The sequence below is a fragment of the Leptidea sinapis genome, chromosome Z (assembly GCF_905404315.1).
Source record: "Leptidea sinapis chromosome Z, ilLepSina1.1, whole genome shotgun sequence".
Lineage (NCBI taxonomy): Eukaryota > Metazoa > Arthropoda > Insecta > Lepidoptera > Pieridae > Leptidea > Leptidea sinapis.
The window spans coordinates 2,500,337-2,527,523 of NC_066312.1; the positions used below are offsets into that span (position 1 = coordinate 2,500,337).

Here is a 27,187-nt window from a genome sequence, read left to right on the forward strand (position 1 = left end):
AGGCGAGGTTTACTTATCTTACTTAAGTTGAGAACTCATTTTTTTCTACACTACATTATACATTTCGGTTCATTCACCTACTTCTATTTTGGCCATTCTCTTTACAATGCAAATTAAGGAGAACGTCTTTTTTCTTAAATATGTTATTATTTTATAATGTCATGTTATTTAATTTAATTCAATCTAATGTTGATTTAGCCTATATTGAGTCTACAAATTTACATAAGATGATCGGACCAACGTAACTTTTTTATTTTGGAACCAATTGTATTGAGTATCAATGTAAAATTATATGTAACAGTTAATCGCTTTTAAGTTTGAACATTGCCATGTCGAAGAGCAATACATTACATTTTTTAGGCTGATTTCGCAAGAAAAAGAAGCGAGGCGATCGAAATAGAATGGAAATCTTTCCTGGCTTTGATTCGTCGTTCTTGTTTATGTGTATAAGACCATTTACTATCAAATTCCTTTGCCCCAAGTCGTGGCGAGCGACTTTTCCCAGTTTATTGAACATACGCCGTAAAATTCAGCATACAGTAATTTCAACCGTCTAGCTATTGCTGTAAACGGTTTGCTATTGCTCGTAGAAAAACATAGAAAAAGAAGGTATCACAGTAATTATACATTGGCGCTCATACAACTTGGACTGTGGACTGAAAATTGCTACACGATAGTAGCAACGTTAAGAGATACCAATATGCTGATGTTCGCACATCGCGTGTGTTGAAATCGAATCGAGACGCATTTTGTTTGATTTTGAATTAATGTTTCCTTATATTTACGCATATAAACGAGTGGTATTTGTCTTCTTTTCTTATTTTTTAATCACGTCATTCTATTTTATATCATTAAATTATACCTGGCATCATTTTGTGAAAAAAAAAATATTAAAGTTGCATTGTAAGTCTTAACAAAAGCTTAACAATTATTTTCTATATATATCTACATATCATGGGTCTCCATTCGCACATGTTCTGTTCCTATGCCTTCTTAGGTCTTCTTTAGGCGCCTTTGTTTTGCCGGATCCTCATGGAAATCATTTTGACAGCTTCATTAATCGTTATGAATAATCTGTCCCTAGACGTTTACAACCATGAACTGCACCTGATTGACACTCTAAGGGTCCAAATTAACATTAACACCTGCACTCAAAATGCACAACGCGTCAAAATGCATAATTTCACCGGAACCACATTCATGTTCACACTTTTCTCTCTCAGAGCACCATTTATTTCCGAAGCGGTAGTAGTATCTAGTATATTAGAAATGACATCAAAAAGAATTGTAATGGCATCAATTATGAGGAAATAAATGCCTTTTCATGTATGGGATTCTTACGCAAGAAATTTCTTATCTAGCACAGCAACGTTATAGAAACATCTGCCGGCTTTAATTGTATTCACAAATAGTTACGACTTAGGGAACTTCAAGATCACACTCTCACCAAGACAGGTAACGAAACTTTTAACCTCTGCAATAGCAGATATTCCTGATCATGTTTTCACTTTCCGTCGAGTAAGAAACTTATCCGAATTCTTCCACCTAAGATAAAAACATCTAAACCTATACCGAAACGTGTTTTGAACTGCTCGCATTAAATTGAAGATATTTCGTAAAACCTTTGTTCCTAACAGTACCAAATGTTCGATAAAAAAATATGAAAGTTGTATACATACTGTCAAAATGCTGAGCCTGCTCCATAAGGAACTGTGAGCCCTGTTCCCATTGCCTCTCGAGCAGCTGGTCGAGGCTTTGAGCGCTAGAAACACCGCTACGACCGCTGCCTGGACCTCCGACCTACACAGTAATCCGGATTTAGGTGTTTAATAACAACTCTAAACATTAATTATCACAGATTAAAGATTTTCCTACTCAACAAACTAGCGGAGCTCATATAACATTATATGATAATATACCTTCGTAGTCCTAATTCTAATTAAGACTATTTTAGTGGGTTAGTTAATAGGTTAAGATGTGATGTGTTCTTATTATTTTTATTATTCCATTAACTGTGTCCTATAGGGATTTCTAGATGATAAGTAAGTGTACTTTTATTAGCTCAATTTACATGTTTCGTGACAAACAAATTAAAAAATAAATATATCAATACTAAAATATTATAATTACAGATATAAATCTAATATGACGATATAATATTATGTAAGATATAAATGTAACATTAATATGTCATAAATTGATGATGTGTTTAGAGATCCATTCATGAATAAATTATTTGGAATAATTACTTAGCAAAACAATTATTTCTGGAGCGTGTTGATTTAAACGTCAGAACCGCTTATGCAAATGCATTTTCACTGAATGAGAGCTGTCGTCCTACGCAATCAAATAGAGTAATTTATTTTCCATGCTTTGATATCTATGAAGGTCTTCAAATTTAATAAAATTAATATAAACATTTCACAGATCAAAGGGCGACTGAATAGCCAGAAGCTAATAAATTAAATATAAAAGCTTTTGTATCTGTGTCGCTAATTAATTTGATGTATATTCGCATGGCGTAATTGTACTGCCGCCGCATAGAGGTCAGACAACTTTTACCCCTAAACGAACATCCAATTAATTTATATTATGTTCTACACACATTATTCACAAGAACTGTCACTGCTCGTGATTGGAACCATATCAATCAAACCACAGTAATACGGCATAATAATAATTGGTTTCTAATTTCATACATTCATCTAATTTTTTAAACCAAATTAATATCGACATCATTCTTGAATGTTTAAGGTTTTCGGAACAAAGAAATTTAGCACGACGACCATAAGATAAAAAACAATAATAAAAATTATTTACGCACTTTCACACAATAAAACACAAACCAGCCCCAAACTAGATATAACCTGTACTGTAATATGCCAGAGAAACGATATATGAGAATTATTTACAGGAAACAAATTAGAAAAAAAAGGCTACATTTCAGTGTAAATAAACTACTCTCCAATAAACAATACGGCTACACTAGGGGTCGTTCCACAATCGAAGCTAAACTTTAACAAAGTATGTATGTAAAGCCTGGGAAGATTCGTAAGGTGCGCTTGTACTCTTGTTGCGACTTATCTAAAGGATTTGACTCTGTTCACCATCAAAATCTAGCTGAGAAAATATATCACTAGAGTGAAAGAGGTCTGAAATCTCTTGAGTTGCAGAATACAGAATGTTGAAGTCAATGGTTTGAAATCAGCGGGTTTAATTGTCACTATGGGTTGCCGCAGGGTTCAGTTCTGTATCCCTTTCTCTTTCTTATTTATATTAAATGCTTGTGTTGTTTGCTTATGATGATGATGACATATCTTTAACTTTTTATACGACTAACTAATCGTAGGCAATTGTGTATTGACGAGTTGAATGAGCCAATTTCTAGGGTAGTTTATACAATTTAACTTTTCTTCTCTTAGATTAGAGCTGTAGCCAAGCCGAGCATTATGACAAAACGGAAGAATAGTAATACCAGAGGAAATTACTTTGTTTATTTGTAGAGAAATAGCCTTGTCATATTCTGAATTTATTAACATAACGTAGAACATAACAGCTATACTTTATATAAATTATTTTCAAGGTATTCCAAGTGTAGTTAGTACTTAGTTTAAGGGTGGAGTAGAGTTGTGATAAAATATTTTATTTGTAAGGCTGCAAATGTTTAATTTATGAACAGAAAACATACACTTTCATCTTTCAAGCTATTACTGTTTACAAGTTGCAGCACGCTTAAAAAACAGCAAAATCATTAGTAAAATAAGCGGAGGCTCCTTTGCATAGGAAGCCGGTTAGATTATGGGTAGCACAACGGCGCCTAATTCTTCCTTGACGCAGTAATGTGTAAACATTACTGTGTTTCGGTCTGAAGGGAGCTAGTGAAATTACTGGGCAAATGAGACTTAACATCTTATGTCTCAAGGTGACGAGCGCAATTGTAGTGCCTGAGTGGCACCACTTTTGCGTTTTTCAAGAATCCTGAGCGCCACTGCATTGTAATGGGCAGGGCGTATCAATTACTATCAGCTGAAAGTCCTGCTCGTCTCGACCCTTATTTTCATTTAAAAAAGAAGTGGTTGTCTTGTACTTACGCTGGCTGCCTTGTTGATGAGAGGCGGCGGTATCAGCGGGTCGGAGCCGCACGAGCCGGTCGCATGCGCCGCCAGTTCCGCAGTCAGCTGCTCTTGGAGACGCGCTGCAGCTCCGCTCTCTGGGTTCAACTCGTTACCGAGCATGTGCGGCGCGACGCAACTACCATAAAGCGAAAGCAGATTAGACACACATTTTAAAATCTTATTGCTTGTGGCGATTTCGGTTGCGTGATGTTAGTTTGGACAAAAGCTTTATCAACCTCTGTTAAATAAACGTTGAAATGAAACATATCTCCATTCATATGTTTAATCATGTCTGCACTTTAAAATACGATGGTTTTATGTTACTATGTCCAATATTAGGCGCTGGACGGTAGCCGTTGGGTTGAATGTACCTTGTGGCGTTTCTTGCTTTGAGCTCTAACGCCACGCATTTATAGCTCTTGTGTGATTGAGGCCTATTATATTCGAATACATGGGGTGCCTTTTCAAACACTCGTCATCGTTCCCTTTTTATTCAAACTTCAATGGATGGGTACGTTTGATTCTACAGATTATCTCATTTGTATCAAATGTTTATAATGTTAAATAAATGAAAGCATTACTACAATGCTTTCATTTATTCACTATACGCTTTCGTCGAGAACGTCTTTGCTAAGTTTCATAGCAAAATAAGTGTGTTTTTTGTGTACGTACTTATGTATGCACGCAAAAAGTTATTTTGTGTATCGAAACAAAAACCCTTAAAAAATTACTCCTCACGCTACTTTACATTTGTAGAAAGAACAATATTCTAAAAAAAGAAGTTTTAAACACAAGCAATTAAAATATTATTATACCGCGTAATTAAGCTAAATAACATTTGTTTAAAAAGCATTCAATTATTATTTTACAACAAATTTAACATTACATTAACTATAACATTACAACTTATTTGTTTAATTGTGGTCCATTCGTTGTGGTTCAATATGAGTTACAATAGCATACCATTTGTATGGACGGGTGTGTGCGCGCGTATATATAAAATTCACTCTGATAATTTTTGCCTAACGCGCCACAACAAGTATAACTTGATTCATTACAGAACGCTGTACGATGTTTATCTATTTTACACTATTACAATTTACAAGTTAGCAATTTTATAATTATTTTAAAATGCATCCCAAGTGAATCACTGATAATATAACATTCTACTGAAAAAAATTTTTATTATCAAATACTTTTGGAGTGACTAAAAATAGTAATCGAATAATCAACGAATAGAATGAGTTCATGTCTGAATCAACCAGTGCGATTTGAATCATTGTTGTGTTGTAAAAATATTTTTGTGAAGTCGGAAGGTTAATCCATTAAAAACTGGTAAATAACGTATCTCACTCGCTTTAGGTACGAAAACATAACATACAACCTACGGGCGCACGGCAGCGTAGAAGAAGACTACTAAACTCACAGCCGGATGAAAATCGCTCAAAACAGGCGTAGCCATTAAAACTAGGTTTCAAGTAAATACCTAAGTAGCGTGAAAACGGCGTCCGAGTAGATAGTGGTGTGTGTAAACGAGCTTATCAATGTAGGTGTTGTACTCCAAGCTATGGACTGAATGCAATTTAAAGTGAATCTTATTTTCGTGCAACTAAAATAGCTATTTCTTAAGGAGGCGTTGACTATGTGAAACTTCTGCACTACTCCTCTTTATTCTGTGCTGCTACATCCGCCTACGCTAGCGTTCTAAAAAAAATACTAAAGCTTAGTACAATAAAAATCTAGATTATTACATGCCACAGACATTTATTTATGCAGTTGAAAATAATATTAAACATTGAATTATAAATAAACTTACTTTGAATCGTACTTGGACTTCAAGTGACGCTCGGAACCTGAGAAAAACTCTAAAAATAAATTACTAATTCACATATTATATAACATTTAAAAAAAATCATCAATATTTTGTGATACAATATAAAATAAACTACTTTTTGTATTAATGTTTTATTTCTGAACACAAACTGCCATTAACGGCGGTCCCCAATATTCAGTCTTTCCCTTACTTAAAAATAATTAGATAAAAATCGTAACTATCGCTGACTTTTCTGTCCCAATAAACTTGTCGACGGTTACTCATCTTATCCGTACACGCTGTCTATCAATGGGACGACGTATAGATTACCAGCGGTAGAAGTTTGTATGGAAATTGCAATTTAAGTGTCCCAATATAAGGCGATAAGAATGACTTATCGGCTATACAGATTATTGACAGTAGAAGGTAGTAATTATATTATATAATTATGGTAGTAATCTATCTGTAGATAGTATATTGGAAACGGCCGTTAGGCAAAGAGACCTTAGGAAGAAACTTCAATGCTCTTGAACTCTATCTTTTTGTCTTCAAGATGAAATTATAATTACAATACACCTTTATGAAAAGTTACTCATACTGATTGGTCGGTAGTGAAATAGTATCTATAATATGTAGATTTATCGACGCTTTATAAAGTTGGCAACGCTCCTGTGATTCCTCTGATGTTACAACAGAGTATGGACTGCGGTCGTCACATACCATCAGGTGATCCTTACGGTCGTTTGTCCTTCTCTTCCATAAAAAAATTGATTTGACAAATGGGCTAAAAGGGAATCATTTGTCCTATATCAATATAAATATGCATGGAAAAAGCTGTACGAAAATCCATTTCTGTGTTTTCCGTTTCTTTGTTTTTATTATAACACTTAATTATTTTTTTAATTAACTTATAAATCACTATGAATGACGCGTCAAAATATTAGATTCTCTACTGGGTCGGATTGACGCTTTCGGATTCGCCTCGTGGCTTATTAAATGCATCCTCGTAGGAACCTCAATACATACATACTTGTTTCTCGTTTGAATCTTAGACAATTTACACATCTAGATAGTCTCTGTTAGACAACCGATATAAAATAAGGTCAGGAATATTAGTTTAGTGTGCGTGACAAGCTACGTCTTACACTCGCGATTTGTATGACACTTAGTGTTAGTGTGCGTGCATTGCTCAAAATGGAGGTTAGATCTAAACTCAGTGTTTATCTATATGTATAAATGATCTAATAAATGTTTTACAATTAATAGATAAAAATGGTTTGTACTTGGTGAGCTCGGAGGCGATTCCTTGAAAGAAGTCTCGTGATACATCGGAGGCGGCGTCGGTTGAGGTGCCCGGCGTATACTAGCCAAGTTCTGGGGAGCCGTTTCTACAAACATCATATCAAATTAAAATATTTTTATTCAAAATAGGATACAATATCCCTTATTGAAACTCATAAACTACCTCATATTCGAAAAAATATGCCTCAGACCTGAGAAGAACGGACGCAAGAAACTCTAAGGCTTATTTTTTTTTATATAAAATATAGTAAAATCATTAAATAAAACTTATTATTTAATAGCCTGAGAGCGGTTGCTAAATCCCAATCTGTCATCATTAAGAGAGTCATTAATCTTTTAGTTACCTGTACCACACAAACTTTTGAATTACGTAATACATTTGTTTTGAATATTTTCTGGGATCTAATTTTTTTCTTATAAAAATAAGGGACGAGACGAGCAGGACTTTCAGCTGATGGTAATTGATGCGCTCTCTCTGCCCATTACAGTGCAGTGCCGCTTAGGATTCTTGGAAAACCCCAAAAAGCGGCTTTACAACTGCGCTCGTCACCTTGTGACATAAGATGTTAAGTCTCATTTGCCCAGTAATTTCACTAGCTATGGCGCCCTTCAGACCGAAACACAGTAATGCTTACACATTACTGCTTCACGGCAAAAGTAGTAAAAGCATATACCCACAACAGATTTACTAATTGGACTTAGCCGAGTAGTAGGCATTATAAGTTTATGTGTGTCTACTGTCACTATCTCTTTAACTTACAAATAAACCAAATGTTGTGAGATTTCTTGAGTGTAAATTCCGCTAAGACAGTCTCGTGCGAGCATTTGGCGAGTGAACATCTCCTGAAACCTCTTGCAGAGGCGAAACACGTGTCGAATTGATTGAAGGCAAATATTAACGGAATTTACACTCAAGAAATCTCACAACATTTCGATGATAATGAATTTCCGAGAAATAACTTCATTATTAATTAAGTAGCATTTATAAATAGCTTTGTAACTAGGAATCGTTTCGATTTAACCTAATTATAGGTTTGTACTTAACATATAGTTAAACTCAGTAGTTGAGGACTAGTTGTGCTTAGCATTAGTTAACATTTAATTCCGAATATTTAGGGTTCCATACTCGAAGGGTGGTAACCGACAGGAAAGCGATTAGGTACTAATACTTCACTGAAGTCGTAAGAAAGCAGATTTTTCGACAGTGTGTATTAGACTATTGCTTACAAGATACTAGCGTATATACAAAGTTCGTAAGTGAGAAGAACATCTCTAAGGACAGGTAAGGTTCCGTATTATCGGGTTGTCAGATAAATGAATTCCAGTGTAAGCCGAGCAAACGCAAATCATTTAAAAAGTAAATAATATTGTATATTGTATGACTGTATGGAACTTTTTGATTTTGGACTAATATTTGCAAAAGCTCACGCCAGTCTCACTCTAGAATTCCGCGAGTCAACATCTCCGGAGGGTGCCTCGTGCAGGCGATACACATACCAAATTGGTTTAAGACTAATCTTAGTGGAAGTAACACTTAAGAAAATTCATAACATTTGGATTATTATGGATGTATAAATAACGCCTAAAAGACCTACGCAGACCGGGACGGCATGACAAGGGATTTCAATTGTTACCCATTAACATTCAAACTTATGCGTTTAGAAATAGAACATAAATTGCTATGCTTTAAAATAATGCCGTGGCATCGAAAGGGATTTCTTTCACGGCATTGAAAGACGCACGACGGACTCCCGCGGCGGGATACCGTGGCGTACTACGGTACGCAACGGTATGCAAAGGGACGCCGCCGGCGCTCGCTGTGACATACCACGAGGTGAGGCGGGGGTACCATTTTAAAACTGAGGCACATCAACACTCAATCAAACATAATTCCCTCTACTTCCTACAAGCACACAGCCGGTCCGAGCTTCGAGTCTCCTTAGGAGATGCCCCGCGACTGTTGTTGCGTAGTCATTGCGGCCTCCACGGCCCACGTCCTATGTCGCTGTAAAAAAGCCTTCAGGGCTTACGGCATAGAGGAGGTTTTTAGTCGGTAGGGGGTATCTGCTTACGTTATACGTAAATGTATTTTCCTCCTCTCCAAAAAAAAAACAATCAAACATAGGGGGCAGCAGGACCTACCGAGGCATGCTTTGTCGTGCACGCCGTGCCATGCCGTGGGAAGACGCTGGAATGCCGCGGAGTACGTCAGCAAAAAGATCTTTTGCCATCCCGTCCGGTGTGCGCAGGCCTTTAGTCAATAAAACAAACTTACGTATGTTGTGTTGCGGGGGCGCGTTCGTCATCGCCACTACGGAGGTGGCGGTATGCGCCGCAATGGCTCTCTTCTTATTCCGTAGCGCGGCGGGCGCCATCGGTCCCATGTTGGACCCGTGCGGTTCCTTACTCTGCATACTCATTCCGCTCACACTGTTGACAACATCACACTGATAATAACGTTCTTATCATTACGATCAAATCTGTATAGATAAAAAAAAAATCGTCTTCTTCTTCTTCTTATCGAGTTGACGGTCACCTCAAATACGGGCAGCCAAAAAGCCGCAACCGTGATAACTCGGTTGTTGGGCACGCAGGGCATCCAGTCATGTGCGCAAAGGTCTGTCTCGGATGACCGCAGATACACTCCGTATAATGTCCAGATATAAAACCCCACCTTGCTAAGTTTACCCTTGATTATAGGGGCCGTTTACTGCGAGCTTGCATCTTAGAGGTGGCCATCGTGGTGAAAAGATTAGTCAGCCTACTGGTTTTGTTTCTGTAGTGCTGCTTGTGATCGGGTCAATAAACGTCGTAATGTACATACATACACATATGTGAATATCTTTCAAGCAATTGTTTCGAATTGGATCATTCAATGTCTTGTATTTGTTATTATTAAGACAACGATTGGAATTTAGAAGAAAATTTTATTCTTTCAACCTCGATTCGGACACATTACACCATAATATGGTCCACATTCCACATTGCACATGCATCCACAATTCTACCCCATTCTACACATAAAGGTGAGGTTACTTTACTCATGGCTTTCCCCCTTTCGGAGGAAGCTATATTAAGTTTAGATAATATAAAATGTGTTTTTTTTGTTATTTCTATCATTATGTTTTTTTTGTTATTTTTATCATTATATTCACTCTGTGATCAAACCCTCTATAAATAAATAAAAATTGAAAAAAGACAACGTTAAAAAAAAATGTTTGTGTACTTATGTATCTACGCAAGATGTTATGATTCTATGATGAATAAAACAAAAATCCCTAAAAAAATATTTCTTGCACATTTAACGTTTGTAGAGATAACAATAATGTAATAAAGAATGTATTATTATTCTACATATTTAAATTAATTTAATTCGCGTCCAATGGTTGTGGTTCAGTACACATATTGTGAGTTACAAGTAGCTGAAGTATGATATAAATGGTCTAGTTGACCAGCTATCAGGGTATGTGTGTGCGCGCATATCGTTAAAATTAACTCTCGTAATATTCCCCTAACGCGCCAAAACAAGTATAACTTCAAAAATGTACGAGAATTGTCTAAGATTGTCGGGTAAACTCTATTGAAACCGAGCACAGCGGGTCCGGGACCGCTACTAATAAAAAAAATCATGTCGCAGTGCGGTGTGGTTTTACTCGCACTCGCAGTACACCACTACTTACGTCGTATTGTGATGCGTAACATCTCATATTATAGTATAACAGTCATGAGCAGACCATGTCATCAATTAAAGCATTTATATTTTGTATTGGTTTACATCGCATTTCATTTGTAAAGCATATAATAGAATATACAACATAAATCAAACACAGTAAAGAAATTAATCTCGCTTTAGCATGGCGCACTGTATTGTTATAATTATTCGCAGCAAGCATGTAAGCTCAGTCATTGTACATATTTTTTACAAAATCGAGATAATATAAATACGATAGTGACAAACATTGATATACGAATGGAACAACAAAGCGATAGTATTTATTTTTACATTTATTACTGTTCCTATGATAAATCATAAATTTAATAATATATTATAAAATCTTACAAAGAAATGTAAATAATATAATTGTACACAACAGCCATTGAGTTCATCTATATTCGATATTGACGATACAAAGGTGCTTACAACGCAAAGCCTTACTGAATAAAGATTATTTGAGTTTGGAGTGAATGTTAGGTTTTATTATCATATCTTAAATATTTATTTATAATCATGACGAGACGAGCTAGTCTTAACAGCGTAGTAAGTGTTGTTCTAGTTGCCGTGAAACATAAAACGTTATTAATTCTTAATATCACACTAAAGCTAGTCTTTATAACTGTTTTATATCTTTCTGCCATTTCAAATGAACATAGAGGAACAAACAGGGTCAATGATTGGTTGATATGATTATGGAAATGGTGGTAAAGCTATAAAAGTAGAAAAGACACCGGTGTGGTATCCGGCTGCAATCTTCCCGGAAAGATAACGTCGAATATTATTATTTTTCGCCGTTAGACGTTTATTGTTAATGGCCATTATACAATCATTCCATTGGAACTACCATTCAGGACACCCTTGTGTCACCGTGACAAGATAGTTATCATAAAAATTTACAGTAGGTACCAGGCTTACGCACACAATAAAATAACAGAAACAGCTGAGTCTGTAGGTATTATAAAAAAAAGAAAGGCTGCTACAGAAGAGTAACAAATTAGAAATAAGCTATTTTTAGATTTCGTTTTGTATGTCTATCTGTTCTATGTATTATTTGATTATTAGCGCAAATCTCACAAACTACCGAAACTATTTTCATGTAAACTTTCCGCAGGCTTTTGATCCATTAATATCGGATATCGTATAAAAGGTTCATATTTTACCTTCAAACTTAGGTTAGAAATAAGCATAGGATATACGAACCGGACCGAGTATTTTGCAGTCCTTAGATTCAATTCCTTGACAATGTGCTTATAATGTATGACCGCCAAAATAATGCGCAAGATAATAAATATGTATTTGCAATTCGATAAAAAGCAGTGATATTATGAAAAGTAAAAATAATCTATTAAATAAATATAACTGTTATATGCTCTTAATAAAAGAGGCGGAATAATTGATTTCGTACTTTCTTTTCAGGTCTGAGACATATACTTTCGAATATGTGGTAAGACACGGAATTTCAATAACTACTAAACAGTTCGACGGTCTTCTTAGGTGCAACTGTTAAGTCTAAGCTTCAAATGGGGACCGCACATTGACAGCTAGCTTGATAAGATAACTAGCAAATAAACTTAGTTCTGCGGCATATGCAAAAATAAAAAATTTAAAGGATAGGTAGAGTTTACATCAAATACTTTCATAGTGTCATGCATGACATACGATATTCTACTCTGGGGAAATGCTGCTGACATAAACATCATCATTGTGCTGCAGAAGCGAACGTGCTAATTACCAACTCAGCCCCAGGGCTCTCAGAGAGTTTAATGAAATAAATATGTCAACTATGGCATCAAATTAAAATTCAATTATTTTTATTCAAAATAGGATGTGACATCACTTATTGAAAATCAAAAGTACCGCTCATTCCAAAACGAATGCCTGAGAAGAATTGGCGCAACATACTCAGCGGGCCTTTTTTTCATCGAAAAAATATGTTTACAAAGTAATATTGTACAATAAAACTTATTATTTAATAGCCTGAGGGCGGTCGCTCTACACCCAATCTGTGGTATCATTAAGAAAGTCATTTATGTTAAAGTAACCTTTACTACACGAAACGTTTTTCAACAATTCTTTTAAATAACGTAATATACTTTTGTTTTGAACATGTGCTGGGATCTTGTTGTAAAAGCATATACATCGCCCCGCAAACGACTTACTAACTCGACTTGGCCGAGTAGTAGGCATTATTAGCTTATGTCTGTTCCTGGTGTTAACATTATGGTTATGACATAATACTATGCAAGTAGCTAAAGTATACAAGACGCGCCGATCTATGTCAATTAATTGTCTAATCTTTTTAACCGCGTATGCTGCAGAATTAAGACTGTTCGCCAATCCTTAAAAATGGGCGCCCCATTGTAATTTGGAATCCAGAGTAATAAAATCCCCATACGAATATGAAAATCTATTTTATTTTCATAAAACCATCAGAAACTTCATCAAAAAATGACGTTCACAAAATAAATAGAAGAAATAAACATAAGCTCCAACTGCATCACACACGTCTCCACAAAATTAGTAATTCGTTTACGAGCCAGTGTATCCGCTTTTACAAGTTTCATATGTTAATTTAAAAATATTATTTAGAATATTCTATGTAATAAAGGGTGTTATAAAATGTATGATTATCTGGAAAGTTGCGTAATAAATACAAATATAAAATACATAGCATATTAAAATATAAAAAAAATAGTTATAATATAAATTTAAGAAATTTTGTGGCCTTCTAACAAATAAATATTTTGAATTGAATATACCTATAGGACATTAATTATTATTTATGACTTACTTCAGTTAACACATCCCTTTATTTAAGACTATACTAATATTTAAAGTCAAAGCAAAATATTTACTTACAGTAAACATACAAAACTAAGTACACAGTACAATTTTTTAAGGATAAACATGAAAAAAGATAATATTCTGGTTAATTTTGAAATAAACAGTAACAACGAGGTTTAATATTAATTTTAAATTTAGCTCAACTTACCCAGGTTTTCCAGGATCTTGGAGTTCGTAGGCGACGTTAAGACCGCCCCACGTACCTCTCCCTGCCATGTGACCGGGAACACTTTGCTCCATCGCGGCCTGATAATAAAATCGACGCATTTGTACTTTTCTTGACATGCGCAAAATCAATTATTTTAAATACGAAGTTATTCGTTAGTGTTACAAGATGAGTAAAACACACTAACATTAAAATGCACACAGCTACAATATATAAACCTACAAATTGTTGATTGTGCATTTTTTACATAGTTGGTTATGTTATGATGAGTAATTATGCCATTGAATTGTAATCATTTATATTATATAACATACTTACGCAAAATGTTGACTTTCAGCTATACGAGACTGAAACCTTATTCCAATGTTTTTACACGATCATTGCACATTGTTTGTATATACTGACAAATAACACGTGCGCGTAAATATAATACACAATTTTTATGGACACGGTCTTCAAACATCCAAATTAGAACGAACATTAGTAATACAAGACATGTGACCGTATGCGAATATAGATATTAATAAATTAATTACATCTCACCATTTTATAAATTGATCTATACGAAACTCCGCGATCGCGTCCAAGTTATAGAGATCAAAATCGCGCGTTAATAGCGTGGGTAACACACTGATTGAAACGAACACATTGTCGGTATGCTCCCCTGCTCCGACAGATGTTCTCCAATGGAGGGTTTTGGTAAGACTGAATTGGAATACGATTTACGGGTATTCTGAATGAATGGCGGGATGTCGGGATGGCGGCTAACAGACAGAAGTGCAACAAGGGCAGGTAGCCGAGGGGTTTGCCCGCATGGGGCGCTCGCCGCAGGTACTAAGTCGCAAAACTTCGCCTAGGGTGAGCTAGATAACGCACATCACTTCGACGAATTATAAATATTTATTACCTCGACAAGTAACTGTTGCAGGCAGGCATTTCAAATGTTATTCAATATTTACGAAAACAATAATCAACTCTATAAGTCGCGATTACGTGCTATTAACTTATAAGGCCCGTCTTAAACGTAGGTACGTTTCGTATTACAGAATATACATTATTAGTAATAAATTGCGTTATTCAAGTAATTCACTCAACTGAAGTTTTCACATTTACTTATTTATTGATCTTTTATGATAAACGCGATAAATTGCCATTTCTAACAGTTAATTATCGGATACTCGTCTTTGAGATCCAGCGTCTAAAACTGGGCGTCGGTGGTGCAATATGTTGAACCGTTGCCTGTTACCACGGCGTCTCCGGTTCAATTCTCGCCCGCCACGTGCTCTTGTGTTTTCGGCTATCGAAATCATATGAACGTTTAGGCGATACTTTATAAGAGCCCCTAAAAAAATAAAAAAGGTACCAAGACTAGTAGAGCACGATAGAGTTTTCTAGGAGAGGAATATAGAAATATTAATACGAAGACAATATTGTAAGTGCTAATGACTTGCGGGACGACGCAACGGTCACTTACTATAATATCGACAAAATTGAATCGTGACCCACCTTAATATTATTTTCCTACAATATACATACTACATATTAAACAATTAAGTTGAAATTAGCTTGAATATACATTTTCTAAGTAACTGTTATCATTTTATTAAACACTGACAGTCCACCAATTATCATACAATCTCTTTAGAGCAAATAAAACTGTTATAAAAGAATTAATCAGCAAAGTGGGTGTTGAATCAATTTCGTCGATGAAAATACATGGCGACGTACGCTTGAAACGCTCTGGATATAGAGAGACATGTACGAGTACATCGATGGCGTGTAAAATGACCGCAGTACGAATAAATTACGAAGCTCATAGTAAGTAGTGGGATGTGTAATACTGAATGCTAGATAGGTGGGTAACATAGCGGCTTCTTTTTCCTGCCGTGAAACAGTAATGTGAAAAGCATTATTGTAATTCGGTAAGAAAGGTGCCATATCTAGTGAAATTACTGGTCTAATGACACTTAATATATTCTGATGTCTTAAAGTGCCGAGCGCAATTATTGCGATTAGACTGCTCAAATTTATTTTATTGACAGAATATGTAATAACTATTTCTACGATGAAAAAACCAAAATGGCGGACAATGACGATCAAATATGTAAGGGCACATGTAAAAAAAAGTTTATCATTGGAATACTAACCAGTTCCGCAAGCTGGTAACGGTGTTTGATAAAAATAAAATAAGTTCTAAAAAACTACAGTGAAAATAATGTCACTAGGTCACCCCTTAATTTTTTATCAGGCAACACATATTATCAGATAACATACCTGCTTCTGCGCATGGTGAAACATTAATGTGGATGTTCCAGACAGGTCGGACGGCCCGGGCATCTAAATAGTACAAGTAAATGTCAGTATTTGTTTTACAAAATATACATAATTACATATAATTACTACAATCATGCTCATATCTGTAACAAAAACGACGATGCGGGATGCCCTGAAGTCTCAACCCAACAGTTCTTATATATTAATTGTATACTTTTCTTACTGTTTTATATATACAAGAGCTGACCCGGCGAAAGTTGTTTTGCCATAATATAAATTAAATACCCCACGCCAGCTCATTGTTCCAATTGTCATATGTAATAAAATGTCATAGACAGAAACTACTCAGTAAATAAATATAGGTTCGGACACGGACTACTAAAAAATAAGGACTCCGTGTCACCTTACATAAAAGTATAGCACTAAAACAAGGCGATTAACGTGTTAATACATAGTCCCAAGCACACACTTACACTACTACAGGCCGATTCAGTTGGCGTCTCAATAAATTATTTTAAAAATGCCGTCGTGCGTTGTGAAAAAGTGTAAAAAGTATATAAGTATTTGTGGCCATATATGATTATTTAATGGAGAAAAATTTGTGTAACTAGTATCCCCCGTAATCGCACAAACACTAGCATAACGGTGCTTCACTTGTTAATATCACGGCGCGGAGTCCTTTTTTTACTCGTCCCTGGTTCCGGATAGGTAATCACCAACATAATATTATCATATACTAAAACCTCCTCAGAAACACTCTGCATCTTAATGATATAAGTATGTAACGGAACCAAAAGCCCAGACACTTGAAATTTGGTAGGAATATTTCTTTCATCGAGTAAAGATAAGCTAAGGGTTTTAAGAGAATAGGCAACTTTGTGTGAGTCTTTATTCCAGTGTATCAACTTGTGACATATTATGCCATTTTAAAGGTAATAATCACCATCAACGATGAGATATTTTTAGGTGTTTTTTTAATTTGGGTATTCACTGAATAATTTAGCGTAAATAAGTATTATATTAAAGGTAATTAGTAATTATTAGGTATATTTAAAATAAAAATAAGCTGTCTTATGCTGCTTTTTCACATATGAATTAGATTGTCTCGAACTAGTGGTTGGCATGTGTACAACTACGGATCGCGCGGTTTTAGGTTTTCTTTTATTTCATAAGCAGACAGAGTCTGCATATGTTCCGGAACCAATTGAAGCCATATTTTATTCTCTGCACCGATGTCACATATACTTGACGTTACGGGGCCACATGCAGCAACAACATCTGATGCAACTATTATCTCCAGATCAATACATGAAATGTGGAAATTATAAACGGTAGCTTTAAACGAGATTTAAAAATATTAAGGCATGAATATTTTAACAGAGTCCTGCCTCACATGTTTGAAGACGTTCGAATTGCTGCCGCTCTAACAAATACTTTTAAAAAGCCTGTGGCGAATACGCCACATGCCAGCCAAATAGTAACCATAACAAACGAAATACTACATAAGCCAAATCCTTTGAGTGATTACGTTGTCGAGAACAATATCAATTGACAAAGGACAGCGTTCCAAACTATAACCATGGACGCTGTTCGAGATATAATATTTCCAGAATTAAGCGAGGAATATCTTGTATTAATAGCACCTACCAAATAAAGCTCGCACGGTCTTATTTAAGCGAGCATATTAGAAATGGTGTATATAGCATCGAAATATGTGAAACAATGATTCCCGACCTTACACTATAAGGAACTAATGTCGACGGATATCTTTTAAGAGGTAGAGTTCAATCCCGTCATGTATCCAATCGAAACATTATGTAGTTAATACAAGTACAACTGGAAGAGAGTCCGTCAATCACTATTACTGTTCGTACCTTACAGGACGGACGAAGAACAATAGACTCATGTGTCATCATGAGGATTATATGGTATTTGGGCTGGGTAAGGAAGCAAACCAATATTTTATCGCCAGCACTTCTCTCGATGAAATAATTGATGTCGATTATTAGTTTCATTTGGAAATATATAAAAAATATTATTACTGCCATTATTGTTGTTTTATTGTATTCTTTTTGAAGTTATACTTAATTTGGGCACTTTATAAAAAAATTATAAGGGTGAAATTTTAAAATGCACGTGAAAGAAAATGCAAGGTGAAGTTGGTTCCTAAAATTTTCTAACGTTTGCGACATTCGTTTTTTTTTGGTTTTTTCGTCCATTATTAGGACAGGCGTAGGGTTCAAGCCCATACAGCCATATTCGTTAAATTTGAATTTAATAATTAATTGTCAAAGCCATCTTGTAAGATTTTTACAATATTGTTCTTTATACAAACGTAGAGTAAAGTAGCAGGAGGAATAAAGAATTTTTAGGAATTTTGCTTCGTTACGCCAAAGAAGTAAAACTTGTTGTGTGCGTGCATAAGTACACACACACTTTTTTATACCCGATTTAATGTATTGTTTAGTTACAAAACTACCTACCCAAAAAAATGTGAAGTCAGCGAATATTTGCATTATATACTCTCACGACTATTTTGGTTTCCAATATTCTTATTATTATAATATTTTATGAAAAAATAATTCAATAGGTGTAAAAGCGCAACACAGACAAGCTCAAGTTTGAAAAACATCGTAAAATCTAAATTATACTGTCTTAGTCTTTACGGCTTTAATAAAATTGAATGATTTCATTGTTCTTTCCCTGCACGTCTCTCAGTGTCATACAATAAAATGAAGCTATTATTATGATCTTTCAAATGGCATATGTCACACTCTGGGGACGAAACAGCCCATTCTCCTTTGACGAAATTTCACCTGCAAGGGGTGTTGCTAAGGCGTTAGTACATAATGTATGGATCATTCAGACATACGTTTTTGTTTCATCTATTTTTATTTTGTTCGTTGGTTTATATGACAAATTTATTAGCTGTTTTCATTATGATCAGAACAACTTTTGGCGGGTCAGCTAATACAAAATATAAATTTGTATAAAATATAATAAACATGTCGAGATTTACGAAGGTCTGTCAACGGACTATTAGCTTGGCTGTACTATTGGCTTTGGAGGCGCGGTTCGAATCTCGCAACGTCCATAAATTTCGACACAAATATAAATTTGAAAAAATTCATACCTACCTGTTCTGTGCGAAGTTAGAGAAAACTTCAAAACAACATTTGAAATAAAGAATAGTCTGACAGTTATTATGTACTGCTTAGTAAGAAAAATAGTAAGTACATTTCTGGTGATTATTATATAATAAGCGAAGAATGAATATTATAATTATTACTGAACTTTAACACTAATTATTCTGAATATCATTCCAGACACAACCAACACCGCGTGACCACACAGGTTGTAAAATATGCGAAAGGTTGTCAAAATTACACAATATTGATATTCGTAACAATTTATGTCAAAGTTCATTTATAATTCCATGCATTTTAATTCTTTCAAAAAGTATTAAATGATATGTAAAAAATCCATATGATATTTCCTTAGACAATTTATACGCTTAGATAGAGTCTCTTGCTCTTAGACAAGCGATAAAAACAGGCCACGAATATTAGTTAAGTGTGCGTGACACGCTAGGTCTTACACTCGCGATTTGTATGACACATTGTGTTAGTGTGCGTGGATTTCTCAAAATAGAGGTTGGCTCTAAACGTATAAATGATTTAAGGATATCTCCATTAGTCGGACAACAACATACAAATAGGCCGTTGATAACGCAAAGCACATTATATTAATTTGCACAGGCATGCTCTTTAACAATACCAAACAGACGCTGCCCCGTACCTACACGTCATGACGATTTCGACACCACACACATGGCTTAGACACTTGTTTAAACAGAGACCTAACTGTAACAACGTCAGTGACCTCACAATAACGACGTCTAAAATGGAGTTCATCTTTTTCTATTACAAAACGGTGTTTAGCTTGTGTTTAACTAAAACGTCGTTAAGCACGACATAAATTGAACTGTTTAAGAACAAAAGGAATGGAACGCAATTCTTGTCAGCTGTCATCTATCTGTCATCGTATAATCTAAACCTTCCTTGAATGTAATCTATCCGTATAATAAGCAATGTCTAAAGATTTGTTAAAACGCTAAACAACAGAAAGACACGCATTTGTGAGAGAACTTTTTTTAAACATGTGTTCACCACATGTTTAACTTTTTTGTAATAACACAGGTAGTGAAAAAATATTGAGAAAATATTTTTACGCATTAACTAATTTAAAAGGTTGTCGCAACTCAAAAAACTGACAGAGTATGAAGTGAAAACTTCATCAAGGACGAAATACATCAATTTGTTTTTTTTAAATCACATAATAACAAGTTTTCCAGTAATGTATATCAACACCAGTTGACTAAGCGCGAACGAGAGTTACATAGCCAAGCGTGACACCTCAGTCTCATTCAATAATAAACACAAAATAAAGCGCTCATCGCGCTTGCACAAACATTATTTTTCACTTCGAAAATTCAATAAGCCAGCATTGAATCAGTGGTTCATTTAAATGTATTTACATTTAAATAATACGACAAACACGGAGCCGGAATTAAAACAAGATACATGAAAGGGCGTGATTTCTTTTCAATTGGTAACAAAATTGTTGCTTGGAAAATTAATGTCCGTATTGTGTCGTCGTGATATATTTTCAGTGGTTGTTTTAAGACAATTAGTAGGTATCAATATTATGTGAACGAATTGTTAATAATAAACACTAGTGGTAGTAGTAAATACAACACATTTGTATGTGTGTGTGAAAGTATAAATTATAGAATAATATTAACAGGTACAGTATTCGATTTGTATCAGCATCGACGTTCGACGACATACTTGGAAGCAATCCCCTCCATTTAATATGAAACGTATAGAATTTTACGTATAATTGCTACATTGTTAAAAATTCATATTTTAATCTAAATATTCGAATTCCGAATTCCCTTAGTTGCTCTCCCGCTAATATTTAAATTAAATTACTAAGTTAGCATACTGAATGTGAAGGAATTTGTTATTGTGAACCGAAAACTGAATATGTTATTAAAAATATAGCACTCACGAAAGAACGTAAGCGAAGCATAACTTTAGCTTACGGAGAAATGCAAGAATGCCACAATTTAAATATTACATTTTGCATAATGCTTTTAATTTTATTAAATACTTCATCCATCCTGTACGCTTTTGTAATTCTACTCAAAGAATTTTAAAACGTTAGGGATAAACACTAAAATAATACTTATTTTTAATACCGCTTCAGACATTACAGTTTACACAATACACTGTACCTATACGAAAATTGAATTTTTCATTAATAAAGCGAACTGTAATAAAAGAGAATCCGACATAAGTGCCACTAATTGGCAATGATCCGTCCCTACTGATATATAGAGATAAAAACAGTTCACGGCTCAATAAATATTGTATGGCACGGCTGCTAATTGAGAGTTTGGACCAGACAGAGCATCGATACACCCATATCTAACTATAATAACATGAGTGTATTGTCACGCTTCGATATTATCACTAATTATATTGTAACAATTACATTTATAAATTAACTCAACTATTGAACTCTTGTTTTTGTTTGGAATATTTCAAGCAAGGTAGTTGTTACTCCGTAGCGGCGAAATAATTTTAATTAGATTTCTTTCGTAGACGTGTGTCTTCCACAAAAAAATTGTTAAGGCAGGCGGGCGTGAGAGCTAACCATACCTACTTCTGCGATTAATAAAATACAAAATACCTACATATAAAAACGGAAAAGGATTTTTCATTCGTCGTCATAAATCGAAAACTATACATACATCATAAAAATAATTAAAACCCCTTAAGCTTGTGCCAATGAAGTCCTTTCATACGATACCCTAAATGACACGGTTAGTTCTATTCAAAATTCGCTCCCCAGGACATGAAAGACAAAATACTGTCCCAAAATGCACTGACGGTCCGAAGAAGAAAATGACAAAATGTGGCAATTGTCCAAGTCAAAATCAGCAAATTACGTAAATGTCTCTACGATGAAACACTTCAACGTCAGAATATGAATTTTACGTAAAGAGCGAATGTTAGAACCATCATAAGCTTTAATGTTTGAATGACTTAGTGCCGTAAGATCATTTCGTAGTTTAAACCACGCGAAATAGTTAAATCTTTTCACATCGATTATTTCGTAAGATCAATGGCAGTTAAAAGAATAAAGGCAGTTTAAACTATAGATTAGAGTAAACCAAGCCAGAGGGCCGTTCTTCCATATGGGTTGTCTAGATGTCAATAGCGAATTGACGTATGATGATTGACGTGCGTTATATTTCACCACTGGCGTGTATAAATACCACTGGACAGGCTGTTCCCACGGACGAGTAAAAAAATAAGGACTCCGTGTCACCTTACATAACAGTGAGGCACCAAAACAACGCATACACTTACACTAATACAAGCCGATCGGCCGCCAATATGAGATTTGCCATCGTCTGTGACAGACCAGTTTGCGTCGCAATAAAATATTTTAGAAATGCCGTCGCGCGTTGTGAAAAAGTATAAAACCGATACTTTATAAGTATTTGTGGATATATGATTATTTAAGGGAGAAAAAATTGTGTAACTGGTATACCCCGTAGCCGCACACACACTAGCATAAAGGTGCTTCACTTGCCAATATCACGGCGCGGAGTCCTTCTTTTTCTACTAGTCCGTGGCTGTTCCAACACGACAGCAAACTTTTTGTAGCGCCACTCGAAAGCGTCCAGAGAACTAAGGTCGTTTTCCGTGTTATTTATATTTTATACTTTAAGAATCAACGAAATAAAGTACACATTTTTTTTGTAAATAGTTTCGCGCCACCTATCGATTTTTGCTGAGGTTTTCATTACTGGCATTAGTACCGCAGACTCCAGTTACATGGCCAACAGCACCAAAATGGCGAATATCAAACAGGCACGAAACCACTTTGACAGCCGCTAGTCCAGTGGTATATAGTAAAGGTCAGTGTATTTCACCCACCGTTATTTTGGATATCGTTTAAACCAACGGTGACGCGTGCCCTTCGTACTATTAATGATATAGCCTCACAGACGGCTGTTTTGTTGCACTCAGGGTGAATTCACGAGAGTAGCATTATTTATAATATGTTATAAAATTTAAGGATGTAAAAAAGTGAAATATTGTATCTACCTCTATCGCATTGGAATATACTGTAATGATAGTGTGTATTTTGATAAAATAAATAAATAAATAAACCTATCTATTTTATATCTTCATCCTGCGCCTTTGTTTCTGCTTAGTTAATAATGGATGGTTACAGTGATTCGGATATTGAAATTTGACATGAGTTGAATTATATATAAATAGATATTATAGTAAGCCATACGTGGTACGAACAAGAGATAATCATTGGGAGCAATGGGATGAGTTTGAATTACTACGCCGTTTTCGAGTCTTCAAAGCTCAAGAGCTTGAAATCAAAATAAGTCATCCCACGGCAAGGCAAATTTTCTTTCATTATTGTCATTAAATAAGTGTAAATAATATCAAATAGTTGTAGTAGTTTACCCAAAGCTGTATTGAAACAGAGAAACATACATAGACATAAAAACAAAAACAATTGTGTACTTTGAAGAAGGACGCATAGGCACCCGAGCGAATGAAAAAAGTACCCAAAAGAGGAAATAAATGACAATGTAAAAGATAAAATATTTTGTTTGTATTCCAATAATTATTATTGTTATCGTACCAACGTAGCGCACCATCGCTTGACTGTGCACACGTCCGCATACAGTCTCAGGGAGGAAATATTTCTGAACATGTTAGAAATAGAAATGGCTATTTCTCATTAAATGTTCAGGCTATGTGCGAGTCAAACTAATAATTTTTGGATTTAGTGGCTAGATAACTAACTATTTCTTATCACCTTTGGAGAATCTTGTGACATCGACAGAAAACCTTTACTCAGTGGGTCAGTGGTCACTGGGTCTCATATTCGGACAAGAAATTATATCGAAAGGTGTTTTGGAATATGGAAAAGACGCGCCCCGGTGCTCTCTATAGGCATGCGAGTAAATATAGAGCTTGTTCGAGACCTACTAGTTGCTTGTACCATATTACATCTGTAGAACAAACAAAAAAGTTATCAGAGAACGTTGACATTCTGGCCCTGCAGGAGACTTGGCTCCTCCCACATGATTTAGGTTTTGTGAAAGGAGTCAGTCAGCACCTCAGTTGTTTTGCTAAATCAGCAGTGGATAAACTCGGCAGGAATTTATAAGGATCGACCGTATGGGGGATTTGCACTGATGCGGCGTAAGTCACTCTTTCCGAGTATATCTATCATAGATAGCATTGAAGCGTGCTCAGTGACAGTGACGTTGAAGCTATCTATGTTGCGGTACTAGATTCGGTAACAAGCTGCTTGCTTTCTGCACAGACTATTCACTCGTGTGCGTTGACACTGAAGTTCTGATTCCGGAAACGTTTACACATATTAACGATATCAGCATCAAAGCATTGGCATTCGCAGTGATCTACTGCGTGGTGCATCACACGGCTGCATCGCATGAAACAGTAATTTTCGTTTGTGTGGATCTTGACGTATAATACTGGTCTGACCATTTTCCTATTCTACTTAATTGTGAAACGGATATACTTCCACAAAAAATAACGATATCCATGGAAAATAAATCACTATCTGGAATTCACCGGGGTAACAGAGACTTGAACGAAACCAATAAGTATAATATCCATTGTTGTGATAACTTGAGTGATATTAATTTATCTAGTCATTTTTGAAGCTGTACAGATTGTAATTTTAGTAATTTTATTTTATGTAATGAACAATAATTATTTTTATTAGACCGCTATTATGACAGTATTGTTAAGGTTTTACAAGCCGTTGCCAAAAACGGATGGAACTAACACGTTCGTGAGAGTCACCAAAAAGCGAGGTATTATTTAAAATATTGGCTATGGTATGGTAAACCGCAAACTGGTGCGATTTACGATAAAATGGCGGACAATCGTAAGATTTTTAAAAATAAATTAGTTGGTGCCAAAATAACGTGGACCAGATAATGATGGACATTCTAGCCTCGCATCAGGCAGATAAAATCTCTCTAAAATGTAAGGCCACGAATCGTCTGATATGTATCAGACGCTTCGTAGATCTATGTAGATCATATTTACCTGCGAGCGTTGATAAAGAGCATGAACCAAAACTCATAACGAAGATATAGAACGGGAGCATAGGGCTCTGGATGTTTGTTGCATATGCTCGCACGCCGGTTTGCACGGTGCAGTCCTAAGGGGAAGATGACACTGTTTAGAGCATATTTTCAATGCTTCTACACGTGTCAGCTTTGGGTCAACTGCACTAAAAGTGCATGAAACTAAAAATGCATCAGAGTGCAGTATAATAATGCAAACCGCACTCTAATGAGACTGCCCAAATATTGCAGTGTATGTTTTCCGACGCCAGAGTCCACGATTATTTCGCAGTGATAAGATCACGAGTTGCGGCTTTTTGGTCTCGCATTCGCGAATCCGAAAACGAAATTCTCAGTGTATGCTCTGAGCACCCGGAGAATCCTATACTCCAATACAGGCTTTCGGTGCATCGTGACAATAACAGGAAATAGTTTAATCAGTACATTACTCTTTGTACGAACCCCCCTTTGGGGCCATTTTAGTTTTAAGTTATTTTATTAAGTACTGTCATGTACCTATAATAATTTTATAGTTACATCTTATTCTATATTATTCAATTAATTGGTCTCCGCTGCCCTCCAGCGAGATACCGCACTACCTAACTAACGATAGCTTTTTTATTACGGCAACCATTCGATGCTTTTGTGCGTGGCATCATTGTCACTCAATAACGCTTCGTGTTATTTTACATTGAAATACAAAATACTTACTGATGAATGGATGATATTATGTGATCCCAGTGTCTTTCTTATTTCTTGTAGTTATTATTTTTACAAAGTTTTACTAAGCAACCCGGCCTTTTAGTTTCATTTAGCAAAGTTTAACAGAATGTGGCACGTCAACGTCACACACTGTTTCAGATTGGCTCGAGTACGCGCACTTGGGCGTAGTATTAGTTGGAGGCGCCTATAGACATCAAACATACCCCGAGCCGCCAATTACAACGCGTCTAAGTAAAGGTTATCTTTTAATATTAAATGTTTGAATTGCTCGCAACACGTACTGCTTCTCCCTGGGTGTCCCGAGTACCTACCACAAAGTCAAATAGATTGAAAAATTTGAATTAGGTAGGTACTTGCATTTTGATTAATCTAATGCTGTTGCTAGTTGTCCGCCAAACGGACGAATAAAATAGATCCGCTAAATTGAATATAGGAAAAAGGTCCCTGCCCCTCCCTAACTTGTAAATGGGGAGGAAAGAAAAGGAAAAGGGGGGAAACGCCAACAATTCTGTTCTGGCAATTGTTCAAACATAACCTAACTAATTTCTATACTCATCTTATTGTCGTTTACTTTTGTTAACGTCTCATTTCACAATAATTTTAATTTACAATAATTGACAGCTATTAGCCTCCCGCCGCCATGCCAGCGCTCTGTAGCGTTTTATTTACGTGTTTTACCCGTTTTGAGATTATATATTTTTTTCGATATAATTAAAGTAGTAGCACTATAATCGTGGACTTCACACCTATATCACCTACAAATTTTTTAACCCCAAATTCGTGCTGTAATGTACAAACTCCAACCCGAAATAACTGATAATTCCCAGTTAATAAGTAAGTTTTATTAGAAATTAAAAGTGATTTTACAACAATTAAGTAAGTAATTACATCACCTAACAGCATATATTTAATTTTATGTTTTAGGTTGTTTATTCATTCGATAATCGGACAACTAATTTTGTTCGTCCTTTGGCGGACGACTAGACACTTATCTTCTACGAGTATGAGGATGTGAAAGTTCAATTTT

The 27,187-nt window shown here is 35.4% G+C and overlaps 1 protein-coding gene across 8 annotated transcripts in view; it reads right to left on the reverse strand.

Annotated features, from left to right (window-relative positions):
- The window catches only part of LOC126978386 (protein AF-10-like), a 68,391-nt gene that overhangs the window by 12,057 nt on the left and 29,147 nt on the right, over nucleotides 1-27,187 (reverse strand). For 7 of the 8 annotated variants that reach the window (XM_050827154.1, XM_050827152.1, XM_050827153.1 and 4 more), the window contains 7 exons: nucleotides 16,230-16,292; nucleotides 13,938-14,035; nucleotides 9,506-9,660; nucleotides 7,212-7,316; nucleotides 5,932-5,980; nucleotides 4,092-4,251; nucleotides 1,680-1,800 (listed from right to left, as the gene is read on the reverse strand). In XM_050827154.1, the coding sequence (XP_050683111.1) occupies nucleotides 1,680-1,800; nucleotides 4,092-4,251; nucleotides 5,932-5,980; nucleotides 7,212-7,316; nucleotides 9,506-9,660; nucleotides 13,938-14,035; nucleotides 16,230-16,292 (751 nt within the window). The remainder of the gene's footprint in view (nucleotides 1-1,679; nucleotides 1,801-4,091; nucleotides 4,252-5,931; nucleotides 5,981-7,211; nucleotides 7,317-9,505; nucleotides 9,661-13,937; nucleotides 14,036-16,229; nucleotides 16,293-27,187) is intronic. The other variant, XM_050827151.1, reaches the window with a different exon arrangement.